General features: G+C 51.0%; 6 protein-coding genes across 7 annotated transcripts; 2 read left to right on the forward strand and 4 right to left on the reverse strand.

Annotated features, from left to right (window-relative positions):
* Positions 1-126: 126 nt before the first annotated feature.
* Positions 127-1,473, reverse strand: PV06_01821 (uncharacterized protein). Its single transcript, XM_016402452.1, has one exon. The coding sequence runs from the start codon at positions 1,318-1,320 to the stop codon at positions 379-381; it is 942 nt and encodes a 313-aa protein (XP_016266349.1). The 5' UTR covers positions 1,321-1,473; the 3' UTR covers positions 127-378.
* A 668-nt stretch (positions 1,474-2,141) lies between these two features.
* PV06_01822 (Fe-S protein assembly co-chaperone HscB) lies at positions 2,142-4,236 on the forward strand. Its single transcript, XM_016402453.1, has one exon. It carries the CDS (start codon positions 2,413-2,415, stop codon positions 3,244-3,246), a length of 834 nt encoding a protein of 277 aa, XP_016266350.1. The 5' UTR covers positions 2,142-2,412; the 3' UTR covers positions 3,247-4,236.
* On the reverse strand, positions 3,429-4,286 carry PV06_01823 (uncharacterized protein; the record flags this gene model as incomplete). Its single annotated transcript, XM_016402454.1, has 1 exon — positions 3,429-4,286. The coding sequence occupies one exon, from the start codon at positions 4,284-4,286 to the stop codon at positions 3,429-3,431; it is 858 nt and encodes a 285-aa protein (XP_016266351.1).
* A 2,931-nt stretch (positions 4,287-7,217) lies between these two features.
* On the reverse strand, positions 7,218-9,651 carry PV06_01824 (uncharacterized protein). Its single transcript, XM_016402455.1, has 2 exons — positions 9,054-9,651; positions 7,218-8,994 (listed from the first exon to the last, which is right to left on the reverse strand). The coding sequence occupies exons 1-2, from the start codon at positions 9,271-9,273 to the stop codon at positions 7,772-7,774; spliced, it is 1,443 nt and encodes a 480-aa protein (XP_016266352.1). The 5' UTR covers positions 9,274-9,651; the 3' UTR covers positions 7,218-7,771.
* A 1,551-nt stretch (positions 9,652-11,202) lies between these two features.
* Positions 11,203-14,040, forward strand: PV06_01825 (uncharacterized protein). The gene has a single exon (XM_016402456.1). The coding sequence runs from the start codon at positions 11,320-11,322 to the stop codon at positions 13,873-13,875; it is 2,556 nt and encodes an 851-aa protein (XP_016266353.1). The 5' UTR covers positions 11,203-11,319; the 3' UTR covers positions 13,876-14,040.
* PV06_01826 lies at positions 13,880-15,329 on the reverse strand. Of its 2 annotated transcripts, XM_016402458.1 has the most exons (3): positions 15,148-15,329; positions 14,985-15,052; positions 13,880-14,866 (listed from the first exon to the last, which is right to left on the reverse strand). In XM_016402458.1, the coding sequence occupies exon 3, from the start codon at positions 14,473-14,475 to the stop codon at positions 14,008-14,010; it is 468 nt and encodes a 155-aa protein (XP_016266355.1). In that variant the 5' UTR covers positions 14,476-14,866; positions 14,985-15,052; positions 15,148-15,329; the 3' UTR covers positions 13,880-14,007. The 2 variants fall into 2 exon arrangements, with proteins under 2 accessions (XP_016266355.1, XP_016266354.1); XM_016402457.1 differs by having other exon boundaries at positions 13,880-15,052.
* Between the last annotated feature and the right edge of the window lie 88 nt (positions 15,330-15,417).

Raw genomic sequence — 15,417 nt, forward strand, 5'->3', positions numbered from 1 at the left:
AAGGACAGAAATGAAGCGAGGAATATGCTAGGGCAAGATTATGACGATCAGGAGTCGCAGTTTGGAGAAGTCGAGCTAAGCTTGGCCTTTGCAAGGGTTCGTTCTCCACATCCTTCTACAGTACAATAAAACCATCAGTCTCTGATTACTCGGGACACACTCAAGTACACCAGGATGCTATTGTTCTTGTCACACACATTGCTGCCTAGGCAGATACCGAAGGGAAACTACAGAGTATTTGGTAGTCACTTATTTGTAGTAACGTAATCCATGCCACGATATAGCATAGAGAGGTTTTCCCTCAACAGCATCAACAGCAATTCGATGTCATCGAGTCAGTCCTGAATAGCAGTCTCTCTGTGGCGGCCATGCAGCCTTTCAAAAGAATTTGCTGGCCAGGCCCATCAGACCTGAAGCACCACCACTTCCACCGCCCTGGCCCTTCATATACATCTGCAAGGCATACTTGGCAGCTGAGTTGATGACCGACTGCTTGTCTGTTCCACCCGAAACATTCCCCTGGTTGCTCTGTTGGTCAAACAACTTTGATGCTTCTTGCATTGCCATGGAAATCATCTGGGATTGTGAGCCTGAACCGCCAGATCCCCCTCCAGAAAACATCTTCATTGCCTGCATCGCAGCTCCGGCACCGAGGCTAGAGGCATCATGTTGCTGGCCTCCGCCGTCTTGCTGGTAGAGTTGCTGATGGCTTCGCTGGATTCTGTCTTCGTCGAGGTCTTCTGACTGCGCACTCTGTTTGTTGTTGTTGAGAAAACTCATGGCTTGAGAGAAGAGGCCACCATCTTCGGAGTTGCCCTGTCGTTGGCTGTGCTGCAGAACCTCATTCTCATTGAAGTCTGCGTTTCCTCCACCGCCACCACCATAGTTGCCAGAGCCGCCGCCATGTCTTCCTTCATCGTAACGATCACGACCACCGCCGCTGTTGTTATCATAGCCACCGCCTGAATTGCCATAGTTGCCGGAACCACCACCACCACCATATCCTCCCTCATCGTAACGATCGCGACCGCCACCTCCGCCATTATTTCCATAACCACCGCCTGAACTGCCGTAGTTGCCTGAGCCGCCACCGCCGTATCCTCCTTGGTCGTAGCGGTCACCACCACCGCCACCGCCATAGCCGCCTTCGTTCTCGCGACGATGGTGACGAGGAGGCTCATTGCCACCGTAACCACCTTGTTGCTGTCCATAACCGTCACCGCGCTGTGGACTATCGTCATATCGTTGACCTTGGTCGTAGTAGTTGTCACCGCCTCGTCCTCCTCCACCGTACTCACGTCTATCGTCGTTGTAGGACATCTTGGGCGAAGAAACTTGTGATAATTTCAAAAGAGACAGAAGGGGTTGGTTGATGGAATGGGGAAATTTGAGTTGTGAGCAGAAAACGAGGATATGTAGGACTCAATAAAAACTTTTTGGTTCAAGATGAAACAGCTGCTATGTGAGCTGAACATCACGGTAGGTGCATGTGGTGAGGAAGGCGACGTCATCATTATATGTTTGTCCCACCTACGGATAAACGGCCACGTATACGAGTACGGTATACCTCAATGTACTGTATGTACAGGAGCCTCAGCAGTCCTGAGACCTGTCACTCGCCATACCACAGTAACCACGTACAAACAGTACTGTAATTTACTGCAGGTTGCTCAATGTGGGATTTGTCGCTTGGGTGGTGCCTCCACTGGAATGACGAACGAGAGATCTGGTTTTAGGGGCATGCTTGGGTGTTGTTTCTCGCGTTATGAGTGGGTATCGTTTGGCTAAGCTTCGCGTTTCGAAGAGGGACCTTTCAGCTGGCGAAGACCTGCACTCCAGCGCCCCCAGAGTTTCAGCTTACCATGTTCGTTGGCGCCGTTGAGTACACGGAGGAGTCTCCTACAAGGCCCGCTAGTTCCTGAGAGCGACCCCGATAATCCCATGACAGGGTCCGGGTAGGCCCTGAGTTTTATTGTTCTATCCTAAAACCCAATTTCATAATCTTATCATGAAATATTCGAGACACCTTATATAGAAAATCCATTGTCAATGCAACAACCAGCAGTGTCGATTTCAGTCCCATAAACCGATGTCCAGTAACCCTTCAGGTGAACCTGAGGGGATCTCCTACGGCTGTTAATTCGGATTTCGGCCTCGGTCATTGGCCTCCGATAGCGGCGAATTCTTTTTCCCGCATGACGTCGCCCTTATATCTCGTATTATTATTTCTCTTCAAAGAACAATTGCAACTGCGGCCATTTGGTTAGAAGTAGTCCATACACTCACGAGATAATTCATTACTTTTTCTTGGACGATTCGACAGTATAGAAGCGTCCTTCAATAACCACCTCTATACCACGATACTCTTTGCAAAAGATTAGACGAGCCACAACGCAAGCCAGCACCCCAACAATGTCAATCACGGCACCCACGCGACAAACGTTGCGCCATCTTCGACGACTTTGTGTTTATTCCTCCCTCGTCGAGCCCGTCGGGGGCGCAACGCCACAAACTCACCATATACGCACTTCTTCATATACTCTCCCTCACCTTGTCTCTCACCCCTCTCGTCAACATACCAGAACCATCAGCGTGAGCTCCGGGAGACATCATGGATCACAACAGGCCACCGCCACTGCCAGCAGCGACAAACCCGACAGCACCACCACCACCACAGCCCCTCTACCCGACATTTCGACCTACTACACGCTCTTCCCAAACACGCTCTCCGCGGGTCCTCCCCCAACGGGGCCATTCAATATCCCCTTGGCCCAACTGAAGCGTGAATTCTTACTCCTCCAATCTCAACACCACCCTGACAAATACACCTCCCAGCCCACCGCGCATCAAAAGGCCATGGCCCTGTCCTCGCTGTTGAACAGCGCGTACAAAACACTGTCGGACCCGCTGCTACGTGCGCGGTATCTCTTGCACCATACCTATGGCATCGACATCACCTCGGAAGATAACAGCACCCACAGCGGTCTGACGGATCAGGAGACGCTCATGGAGGTCATGGAAGCACAAGAGGCGATTGAGGAGGCCGAGACTCAAGAACAAGTCGATGCCCTGAAGGAGGAGAACCAAGCGAGGATAGATCAAACAATTAAGCTGCTAGGACAAGCTTTTGAACATGAAGATGTCGAAGCAGCAAAGACAGAGTGTATTCGTTTGAACTACTGGCGGAGTCTACAACAAGGCTTGCACGAGTGGGAACCTGGAAAGGAAGTACGACTGATACACTGAATCAGTATTGTCTAATCTATCATGTATTTACCTTCACCCGTGTTTGTATACGATGACCTCTACCAGGACATGTCCATAATTTCTATCAGCTGTTTTCAATCCCTCATATCCGGGTCGGTCGGAGAGCAACGTGGACGTCTTTCCCCGCATGACGGTCTAATCATAAGTCTTACCCATGCACATCATGCTCTATGGCTCTCAAGGGGTAGACTTGAACCTCTGGGCAACAACTCACGCCTGACGCTGCCCTCAAGCATGACACTGGAAGACTGTTTGATCTTGATCGCGTCTGGCATCAGCTTCCACTTCGAGTTTTCCACCACAACGCTCTTGGTCCCCCTTTTACTGCCTTTTGTCTCTTCGCCCGTCTTCTTTCTGCGGGACATGTGCTCGTCGCGCTCGATATTGAATTTGATTTCTTCCGCGAGGCAGAGAACCCATTTGTCCTTTTGACTTTGTGGCCACATCACACTGACAGAAAACACCTCTCGATCAGGATCTTCCAGCATTGGACTGTACCCTCGCTTGTTGTGGGACAGTACGAGGCGATCGAGCCCACAGAAGTTCTCCGTGTAGCCCCACGGTCGAAAGGCACCATTGTCTTGCATGAAAAAGTTGACTCCAAACTCTGTCCAGGTGTGTTCGTAATTGATGGCCGGCTCAAAACAGATGTCCGAGATGATGTTACACATCCAGCCAGGTACATGAAGGACGTTTTCCAGGCAGATTGTGTGGCTTTCTTTGCTCCCCGGGGCACGACGTATCTTGAGCTCCACCGAACCAATACCTTTGACCGGTACATGGCTTTGATCTGCGACTGTGAGGACGTATGACTTGAAAGGGATGTATGTCTTGAAGGCGGCACGGTCGACAGCTATGTGTACATTTGATGCCGTGGAAAATATCCAGTCATAGCATGACTTTTGCTTCGGTTTCTTGAAAGGAATGCCGTATGTGGTGGCTCGACGATCGGGGTAGTATGAGCTCGGCAGAATGTTGGAAGGTGGAAGGTCTCCACGAGGATCAAGTCTGAATGCCATCTTGCACGAGACAGAATTGATGAGACCCGGTTCGAGATAAGTTAGTGATATGATAGTGAGGTACTGAGAAATACACCAGAGGTAGTGGGATATTGTGACTTGGACGGGAACTTTGTGAAAGAGTGGACAGCGTAGCCAAAAATCAAAAGGTCTTCTGGGCCGAAGGACAAATAGAATTGTGATGTGAAGGGATTAGAGAGGAGGAAGAAGAAGAAGAAGAAGAAGACTTCTTGAACAGCAGATAGACATGGCTTCCACCTCTTGCCTCTGCCCAAGAACAGCAAGAACAACTCATAAGGAGAAGGCACAGTCGAGGCAACGACGAAACTCGAGGCAGTTCCCACTTCTTCCTCTGTTGCTGGTCTGAGTGAGGACTTCCTGAACATGTATTCGACGGGTCGAATATTCCATCCTACTGAGCATCACACTATTGTAGTGCATTACTGATTTTCATTTGTATGGGTAAGAACCTGAGTTACCTGTACTCGGGTTGTTTGGGGCAGGTGAACGTGGCTGATCTTCGGGAAGTAAATATTTAGTTGGGAAACAAATGTTTATACACATCCCAACGTCGTTCTTTCAACATCCGATCTTTTTTCTTTTGACGATGAAGCTACGCAGATACTCTTCTACCGCGACCGTCCCACAGAGAATATGGCATCTATATCGCAAAAGTTCTCCCATGGCACCATACTATCTCCCATCGCAAGGTCCAAGACTTGGTCAGCCTTTTCACGTCGTGGGTACTAACAGATATCGATCTCCAGAATACCCAAGCTTTAACGAACCTCACACACATCATGGAGCCATGGAGTAAGAAGAAGTCAGTATATGCCTGTCTCAAAACATCTCCGCGGTCAGCAGGTAGGATCCTATCCGTCCATAGAAAGGTCGTGAAAACTTCAGGCAGCCATGCCCGCTCGAAGCCTTGGGCTCCAACATCTACCCAAAGTTTTCTCCGTTTCTATCAAAGTATATGATCCGCACTCCTGAAAGGTCAAGAAAGTTATTCATCATGACCATCAAAGTCGCTTCTCGTCACGAGGAGGTTTCCTTGCCCCGGAGGAAAGCGAGAAGAAGAAGGCTATTCCAAGTTGTTCCATCAACTCAGAATGAGGTACCAGCATTTCAGTCCGATATTGTCTCTCTTGAGCACATCAAAATGGGTACTTGTCACTTGCTTGAGGCGCAATATTCTACGACTACCCGTTACTTTACTGACGAAGGCTCCCCACGGCTGTTTTAGTGTGCACATTTTTGACTTTTGATAAACGTGGTTTTCGATATCCTCACGAGGACCTGGAGGAGAAGACCATACCCTTAAAATTCCCATATATTCTGACTTGTCAGGTCGCTTTTTCTTCTTCTCGCAATCGTTACAGAGCAAGCGACCAGGCTTATCGTTTTCGAGAAATTTTCCCATTCTCTTAAAATCGCCTTTCCCTCTCCCTGTTGATCCTTTGTACTGTCGAACACGCTTTGCTGTCTGAGAACTACATCCTCAATAACAGCGACGTCCCCTTTCTTGTTGACTCATTGTCCAACCAAATATTCCCTATCCTTCAATTCTCTCCTGCCAGACCCAACCACGACCGATCATACTTTTCCCACCATGTCGTCCTCCCGCCTTATCGCCCGCCGAATAATTTCCACCTTGTCCCCCTCCAGCACATCCAACGACTCATCCGCAACGGACGTCAAGACAGACGACGACGTTGACGTGTTGGGCGGCAATCCATGGCCTGTCCCTCCTTATTCTCCTCCTCCTTCACCACCACCACCACCACCAGAGTCAGCCAGAAGTAGGAGATTCTCCTATGATCGACCTGGCAACGACGAGCAACGAGATTTCAACGCCGATGAAACCATTGCTCAGGATGTCCGTCAGAGTGGACTGACGACTTTTTCAGAAGGTGACCCCCGGCCCGGCGGCGGCATCACACGCTCGAGCGCCGTACGGTATAAACGAGGCGCGCGGTCCAGGTTTCTCGGCGGCCCGCGACGTCTTCTCGTCGACAACGACCTGGTCCCGTTGCGACCCGGGTCGATGCCGCCGCCACCTATTTTCAGGATTTCCGACGAAGCGTGCGCCCGTAACAGGGAGGTCATGGAGAGGGAAAATGACCTGATGATGTTGTGGAGGGATACCCACGAGCCTGGACGATGGCAGTACCCCTATGGTGGAAGAATGGGGAATTTTGTTCTCGACGACGATGATGAAGATGATGGTGATGATGATGAAGATAATGGCGAGACCTCGTATCATTCGTCAGCGGGCAGTACCATGGTCGAATCTTGGTTGTCCATCACGTTGGCTCCGTCCCGGTCGGAGAGTGAGGCTGACATGACGAACGGTGACGGGCCTCGGTGGAGGGTCTTGCATCGTACCAACAGGGTCAGGTATAGAGATGGAGATGAGGAGGTCGTCGACTCCAGTTACGATGCAGATGTCAGTTCACTGTCATCATCATCATCGTCAGAATCTGTATGGTCGAGGTCGCCGTTGTCGTCGGCGTCATCATCGTCGTCGGTATAATCTTGGTAGGGTGTGTGCGTGTAGGACGACAAACACACAAAAGTGGTCTTCTGAACTTGTTGGGTCTTTAGAAGAAGATAGATGTTGAAAGGTGGACACTGGCTTTTTTTTCTTTTCAAGGACATGATAACATTGTGACCTGAAGAAAGAAGAAAAAAAAGTACCTCACCATCGTCCTTGAGTAAAATTATACTCGCACATTCAGTCAGATGGGTTGTTATGGATGCCTATCCATGGCGATGGCTATACCAACGTTTGGATCCCCAAGGGCACAGTTGTACTCGGTACGGAGTACACATATACCCCAGGTAGCTACACTCCGTACAGGACCATGAGATTTCATCACCAAGTTGCCGTGGTTGGTCCTCCCGCTTTTTCCCTTTTGAATTCCAATTCCAATTCCAATTCCAATACAATCCTCACGAGTCATGATTTGATAAAGTACCGTAATGTATATAGATCAGGTACCTAGGTAGTAGAGACAGAATTCCACCACTCGGAAAGATCTCTTCTTTTTATTCTTAATTCCTTGCAAGGTCTTAGGTAGATGTCATTTATCATGTCCAAACATTGTCTTTCAACGAGCCCCAAGATGAATTTGTGTCTCAAGAAACATCTTTTTGCCGAAATGACTGACTGCTTTTCTTCTTCTACTTCTGCTGAAAGTTCGTCTCTCGTCTTTCCACGGCTCCCTCATCCACCGACAATGACACCAAACACAAAGCATAACGTCGTAAATAAAAAAGTGCAAGATTGCAAGATTCGCCTCATCTCCCGGACCACCCAGCCAACCTGCCTTTATATTCCTCCCTCTCACGGTGCTCGATGACACAAAAAGAGAGCAAAAGAAGACATCTAAAAGATTTTCAGAAGCACGTTTGTTTTTCCAACCAACCACACTTCCCCTGTTTCTTCTCATTCAGCCCATAAATACTCCGTATTGTTACATTCACATTTGCATATGCACGTCACTCTTCTCGTCGTCAATCAGCGGTAGGGTCTCACTCCTTACACTGTGCCCTCGGTCGGCTTGGCCACGGTCACGATCCATGTCCATCTTCTCATCGATGCTTCCGATCTGAGATGGTGCCGCGGCACTTGTCGGCCTACGACCGAGCCTCTCACACCATCCCTCGGCGCTGACCAAGGTGTCGTTGACGACTCGACTGACTTGTGTCATCATGTCGAGTCCCTCTTCGGCGAGGACCATGACTCGTCTTCCGCTCTTGGTAGCTTCGGACGTGTTTCCATTTGTACCGTTCGAGGAATCGCTGTCGGACATGTTGGCGAGGTTGAATCGCTGAGGCAAACTGATCAGATGTCTATGGACGAGGTCTCTTGCGTTCTGTGGAAGAGCACCGCCGGCGTAGTTGGACACGATTCCAACCACGTGCTTAAGTGTTTGAAGGACGTCAGCCTTCAAGGCTGCAATGCGCGCCAACAAGGCTGCTTGTCGCTGTTCCTCTGATGGTTGTGTGAGGCTCGCCACCGACATGGGCGACGCTTGTTCGTCGGAAGTGACTTCTTCGTCCCATCGTTCGAGCAGGTTCTTTAGATTCTGAATGGCCTCGCCCAGTCGACCGTTGGCCCAGCGGAGCCATCTCAGGCAGTACCGCAAACTTCGGATCGACTCGTCACTCATGGCAATGCCGAGGCCACTGGTGGAAATGACGAGTTGTTGTCGCCAGTTCGCCGGCGACTGCTGACCGCGTGACTGCAACACGACTTGATTCTCGGAGTATGGAGGCGACCGATCGCCCGGGTTATAAGCAGGCAGAGTGTCGCTGTATGCCATCTCGGAACTTGACCGTTGAGTGCCGTCGGGAGCGATGTCTGTCCAACCCTTTTCCACGTCTGGTGTTTGGGGCGCGGCGGTTGAAGACCTGCTTCCCCGCTTCGGTTGTAGAGCCCAGCGCAGTCCGCCTTCGACGCCCGATATTCTGGCTACTGTCCCTGCGATTGGGAGACCAACATTCCTCTCGGTCCATTCGGCGCCTGGAATGTAGGATTGTGTGGTTTTATAGGCGGACAGCGAGCCATTGATCAGACTTCCTGCCAAGGGATATTGACTTGTGAAGAGGCGGAGAAGAGGTTCAGGCTGGTCGGAGCCAAAGGTCGTCTGAGTTTGTACAAGAGTGGGAGCAGGCTGAGAGTGGCCGGGTGAGTGGTACTCTGATGTCACATGTCAGTGAAAGGGTCGGGCTGCGGTACCAAAGACGGGGAATACATACTCTGATGCAGGCCGCTGAGAGTTTCAGCGGCCTCCATGTCTTCTGCAGACATGCCAGATAATACACTGGCCGCTCTCGTGGAGCGCTCTTCGGACCTCATCATGTCTATATCGATCGAGGTGGGTTTGTGGGTGTCGGTCGAGGAGCGTTTGGCGGACAGAGGAGGCGAGAAAGGAGGAGGAGGAAGGGCGTAGGGAGGATTCGGCGACTGTGAATCCATCCTGAGACGCTGGAAGAGCAGAGCTATCGGTTGGTATTGTTCAAATCGGTGAGGCAGTGAATGGCAGGCTGTGACAGGCCATGGACAAAAGAAAGGGCCGAGGTCGGCTCTAACTATCGCATAGTGGGTGACAAGGCAGACATGAAATATGACAATATGATCGCAAACTGTTGAAGAAAATGGTCGCTATGAGGCAAGGCAAAAATCACAGGAGATGATGTCGTGAGCTGGCAGAGAAGTGGTAGGAGAACGGGTGATGGATGGTGGTAAGGGTAATAGACGAGGCGCAAATGGGAGGATCTGCGACTGCGGGAGGAGAATAATTGGAAGCCAGCAACAGTAATAATTACGAGGGTGCGAGTACGAGGAAGAAGTAGGGCGTACAATGCCTACTCCATACAATAGGCAATTGGCAGTGGAATTGGAGTACACGGAGTAATAGTTTGATGGAGTTCGGGAGCACGAGCAAGGAAGAGAACAGACTGATCACATGCTTCGATCAGCTGCAAATCCGACTTTCCGATTGGCAACTTTGAAAGATTTAGTACCAGTACGGAGTAGGTCACCATGGCTTCGGTAGGTACTGATGAGAAAAGTCCCTTACAGTACGGAGTATAGTACATTGTTATCTGCCTAGGTAGTAGGTCCTTATCCTAGATTTCTACTGTACTGTACATGTGAAGATGCAATTGTTTCCACACAGTACTCCGTACTGTCTCCAACAAATCCCAGTCATACGGTACTGGAAACTTCCCTGAATCCCTGAATCCCTGTACGTGTACAAGTACAGTATCATCCGAACCTCGTCCCGTTCGAGTGGGTTACAACAGTGGATAGAGCACGAGCTCCCACTTTCATCTTTCACTCTTTTCTCCTCATCTCACACAATCATAACCTGTCACTACTGGATATTGGCCCCGTCTCGTTTAAACTCAAGCACCATACCCATACGAGTAGAGGAGTACTCCGGCCGGACAGAGGACGTTTTCGCTGTCTGCCGCCATGTGGCTACCGACCTTGGCCGAGCTATCCGCGTTTCTTCTGCCACGGGAGACATGTGCTTTTTAGCCAAGCACATCTAGTTCGTATTTTTGCATCTTTTCGTAATTCGGGAGCATGTGCTTGGACTAGGATTGACGAATGAATTCTTCACACTTTAGTCAGCGCATGCGGAACAAAGGCAGCTCTCCCCGAGGCTTTGATGATTCTCCTGTCGAGCTCCAAACAAGTGGCTTGACCCAGAGATTCGGGGTTAGAGGAAGAATGCATTCTCTGCCCATTCCATGCCTATTCAGTTTATATCCGAAATACAAGTGCTCCTCTCTGTTACATATACTCCGTACCTCCCTAGGTAATGGTAAATACCGAGCCTAATGACTCGGATGTTATCGAAGACACTGGCACTGGCACTGGTACTGCGACGAAATGACCCGAAATGTTCACACCGACTCCTTAGCATACTCGTTCTTTAGGCCTGAAGCCCCCTTGCCCAGAGTGTCCACAGATGCTCCATACCAGTACTCCGTAATACTACAAAGGTCGACGATTGTTATCCAAGTCGGATTGCTAGTTGGGAGCCCGTGATACTCGGTAGCGCTTATGGTTCTAAGAGGTCCAGGCTGGTAGCGCAATGTATGAACAGCACGCGATTGTTTACTTAGGTACGGAATATGAGTTACCAATTCATTGAGGCATACCCTCTTAAGTGCCTGGTGCATTCATTGCAAGGGAGAATGTTAGTCAACCTGAATGAAGTATCTTTCCAGAATAACATATATACAGTAGCAGATCCCCTAGCATACATCCCCTTACTCAAAATGTGCCCTGAAGACCTGGAGGCGGATCCCTCGGCGGGTGCGGAGTTCGGGCTCTTTGAAAGCGTGTCGGCCACTGTCTCGTAAGGCCGCGTTTTCAGTGTCTCAACATCGTCGGTCATCCTCACGTCGCCAACAATGCAGAACACGATGCTTGAAATTTTGTGCTAGGATGCTGGTTTCAGCACAAGGACCTTACCTGTAAACACTATGATTCGCAAGTGACACCACCATGGACTCTCAGCAGTACTATGGGCAAACCCATCCAACAGATCAACAAACCACCCGTTCCATATTTCCCAGAGGTCCAGTGTTCAACCTCGATGATTTCTCGAATCGCGATTTCATAGCAAAGGACTTTATCGAGTCCCTCACCGAGAGCACACACGTTTCGAGTCGACGGTCACAAGGCGACGCTAACGCTTTCGATCCTAAACCGCTTATTCGTACCTTTGAGCAGGCCTCAAGGCGACTCAACGAGCTTTCGGGCGAACTCGAGCAGCGGGAAAATGAATTATCGGGCGCGGTGAGAAGAGCAGAGGCGCAACATGCAAACAACACAGATACCCTGGGGAGGAAGCTCAATCAGACCATCGAAAGCTTTCAGAAGTTGGACACGTCTTTGAAATCCGACAGGGGCGAGAAATGGGGTGGGAATGTTGCCGTCGAGACAGGTCGTCGCTTAGAAGAGCTGGATAGACAGAGAAGAAAGGCTCTGGATGCACATTTTTTGATCGAATGCTGGGACGAAGTCAGTCACCGAGGAGAAGTCACTCTACTTGAGAACTTGCGGAGATCAGGCACCGGAGAAGGGAAAATTAGGGCAGCCAGCATTGCCCGACAGCTGTTGAGAATAAGTCAAAGACTGGATTCCAAGAGCCACGCGCAAACAAACGGCGTCTCACAGTCAGGCGGTGTCACTAACGGAGTGACGGGCAGCCGCAATTTCGACACGAGAGAGGTTATCGAAAAATTCATCGAGACCTTGGAGAATGACATGCTCAAGCTTTTCGACGACTTTTATAGACGACAAAACTTTGAAGAGATGAAGAATTGCGCGATTGTCTTGCAAGATTTCAATGGCGGTGCTTCAGTCCAGGCGGCTTTCGTCAACCAACACCAGTTCTTCATCGACAGAAGTAATCTTGTGACAGAGGAGGTTGGTGGGGATCAAGAGACGTGGATGAGATTATCAGATCCAGATGCTGAACTCCCTAACGTCGAACCCGGCCTACAATCGTTGATTGACGAGGTCAGAGTCACGGTCCAGGAGGAGTCAGCAACCATAAGAAGAGCTTTCCCTTACCCGGAACAGGTATTGGGAAAATTTGTGCAGAGAGTGTTCCAGCAATCCATCCAACAAAGACTGGAACTCGTCTTGGAGAAGGCAGAGTCGGAATCGACACTGGCGTACTTACGATCTCTGCAAGCTGCACGAAACTACATCAGTGCTTTGGTCGAGGACCTCAAAGCACACGGGTTGACGGAACATCCAGACACGGTGACTTCTCAAACGAGCCAACTCCTCGACCAACAACTCGACGAGCTCTTCACCCCGTACGTAGGTGGTTCCGCGTACATCGAGAAAGAAAAGCACAACCTGCAAGAACTCTACAAATCGTTGTTGTTCAAATTCGAACTCTTCCACTCCCGACGCCAAAAAGAACCCAGGACGTACCTCGCCTCCCTCCGGAACCGCGGCCAAGAACTCCTGGCATCGGCTCGAGAGGCCACCGACGCCTACGTTAAAAGCCTAGACTTGGAAAAGATGTCGTCGACGCAAAAGCGCATCCTCCTCTCCGTGGCCGGTCTTAAGAACACCGACAAGGCGCAACCGGACGTCGAACTCTCCGAGGAAGACGGCCGTCTGGACGTGGCGGCGGCCAAGAGGATGCTCAAGTGGCTCGCCGAGGGGGTGCGGCGGGGTCTCGAGCTGGGGGGCGGCTCCGAGACGCCCAAGGACGTCGCGGCGCTGCTGAACCTCATCCTCAAGAACCTGCTCGAGTCGTACGTCGAGGTGGCGCTCGACGCCGCGGCCGACGCCGCGTCGACGGCCGAGGGCGCCAAGAGGGAACCCGACCTGTCGTACCTGGGGAACCTGCGCAACGCGGTGCACATCGCGCACCTCGTCCAGAGCTGCGTCAACACCCTCCTGGTGCCGCTGGCGAGCACCAGCCTCACGACGCGCCGGGAGATGGAGAAGGGCACGAGGGCGGCCGTGTCGCGCATCGAGGGCCAGATCAACACCATCGACCAGCAGACCGTCGACGGCGTGCTCAACTGGTCCGCGCGGCTGCTGGCGAACCAGAACCGGACCGACTTCCGCCCCCGCGCCGAGACCGAGGTGGTGTCCCTCGAGCAGGCACAGACCGCGACGTGCGACGGCGTGTGCCGGTTCTTGGACCTGTTCTACGACACCGCCTCGCAGTCGTTCGACGGCGCCAACCTCGACGCCCTCCTCACCGAGGTCGCGGTCGGCTTCCGGGCCCAGCTCCTGCAGCACTTCACGAGGTACCAGGTCAACCGGATCGGCGGGGTCATGCTGGCGCGCGACATGAGCCGGTACGTCCAGCTGCTGAGGTCCTGGGACCTGGACGACTCGTTCAAGGCCAGCCTCGAGGTCCTGACCGAGTTGGCCAGCATCTTCGTCTTGCTCCCCGACGCCCTCAAGGAGAGACTCAGGGGCCAGGTGTTGGGGAACCTGGGCAAGGAGAACCTGAGGCCGTACCTGCTGAAGAGGGACGATTATCTCGAAGTTGGCATGCAGAGTTTGTTGAACTCGTTGTGAGAGGGCGGAGTGTCTCTAGATTGTATCGTAATGCTATCAGCTATGCAATACAACACGATCCAATGCAACTCGATGAGTCTACAAGTACTCCGTATTTTGTATTCTATATTTTGTAATGTTCGAGTGGTGAGGTTATACACTATGTACAGCAGCCATTTCTTTTCGGGCTCTTTGGTATTTCGAAATATCTTTGTACAAGGTAGAAATTATGCCCCATGGCTGCAAGTGATGATGGGCGCCTTTAAACAATGATGACGTTTGTGGTTTTGTCGTAAAATGTTTTGACTTGGGATTGTTGTACATGGTTGGATTGGTCCTTTCAAAGCGCCTTTTCGTAGATGACTTGCAGCATGTATGTGTCTCTGTGCCAGAACGCAAGAGGGGGGTGTTTTGTCTTTTTCTCATCATGAAGTATCTCTCTCCTCGTATTTTGGCAGGACATCTCAAGTCTGGCTCTTCGCAGCGATGTCCTCTCAGCCATACCAGCCGCCCCCCCCCCGAGGCCCGTGTGGGATTTTGTAGGCGTTGGTCCACATCTAGGGCCCATCCATCCTTTCTTGTCCCGGTACCATTTATCAAATCTTTCCCATCTTCCTTCATTGGTGTTCATACATTTTCCTTGACGAGTCCACATCCCCTCTCCCCCCTGTTGAAGCCACCTGTGTAGATGCCTGGGACACCGGGATTGTAGGCAAAGGTAGAATAACCCGGGTAGATAGCGTCGGTCGGGACGTCGGTCGTTGAGAGCGGTAGGTGCCCCGAGTAGAAGGGTCACATGTAAGGGTATCGAGGTCCGTCCATGTCCTTCACATATGCCCTTCAAGGTTTATTGTTTTCCCGCGGGTACATGTCAAATCTTGAACCCATACCCGGCCATACAGTCCTTGTACTTCCCGACCAAACTCTTACAATCTTCTTGTGGATCATCGGACTTGCTGAAGAGCATACATTCGTCCCGGGCGGACTTTTCATCTTTGCATACGCAACATGGCTGGGGCGTAACAGAAATGTCAGCTTTCTAGCTTGTGCGTTTCTTTTCCTTTTGCATCGTCCAACCCCATTACAGAGTTTCCTCCTGCGGTCTTTCCAAAACAGAAAAAGAAACATACCTTGACCTTCTCGGTAGTCTTTGGTTTCACGTCCGATGCCAAATTGTTAGGTGAAGAAGGTTGTGTCACTGTTGGTACGCAACAAGACAATCAGCATTTGACAAAAACAACAGAAGCGTCGCTCGACCGCCGGAGAATAAGAAAGAGATGGCCAGAAACATACCAGTTGCGGGTTGCGCCGGAGTTGGCGATGAACTACCACTGAACCAACCCATCCTTTGTTCTTCCTTCAAGGGTCTGAAAAACTACTTGGACGTGGGAAAAGAAAAGCGACAATGAGGGAAGTGGATTGGGATCGATGGAAGGTAGACCGAAAAAAGAGTGCCGTGTGTATGTGAGAAAGAGAGAGAACAATAGGTGGTTCTGCTGAGAAATACAAAAATACCGCTGGATCACGATGTACTCGGTACAGCTTCCGGGTCCACTAATTGGA

This window comes from Exophiala oligosperma (assembly GCF_000835515.1).
Source record: "Exophiala oligosperma strain CBS 72588 unplaced genomic scaffold supercont1.2, whole genome shotgun sequence".
Classification (NCBI taxonomy): domain Eukaryota; kingdom Fungi; phylum Ascomycota; class Eurotiomycetes; order Chaetothyriales; family Herpotrichiellaceae; genus Exophiala; species Exophiala oligosperma.

Excerpts from the sequence above, each read along its gene's own strand:
- PV06_01822 (XM_016402453.1), top strand. The coding sequence starts at position 2,413 with ATGTCAATCACGGCACCCACGCGACAAACGTTGCGCCATCTTCGACGA.
- PV06_01821 (XM_016402452.1), bottom strand. The coding sequence starts at position 1,320 with ATGTCCTACAACGACGATAGACGTGAGTACGGTGGAGGAGGACGAGGC.
- PV06_01826 (XM_016402458.1), bottom strand. The coding sequence starts at position 14,475 with ATGAAGGAAGATGGGAAAGATTTGATAAATGGTACCGGGACAAGAAAG.
- PV06_01825 (XM_016402456.1), top strand. The coding sequence starts at position 11,320 with ATGGACTCTCAGCAGTACTATGGGCAAACCCATCCAACAGATCAACAA.
- PV06_01824 (XM_016402455.1), bottom strand. The coding sequence starts at position 9,273 with ATGGATTCACAGTCGCCGAATCCTCCCTACGCCCTTCCTCCTCCTCCT. Across the intron at positions 8,995-9,053 it reads TCTCAGCGGCCTGCATCAGA|AGTACCACTCACCCGGCCAC; the intron begins GTATGTATTCCC and ends ATGTGACATCAG.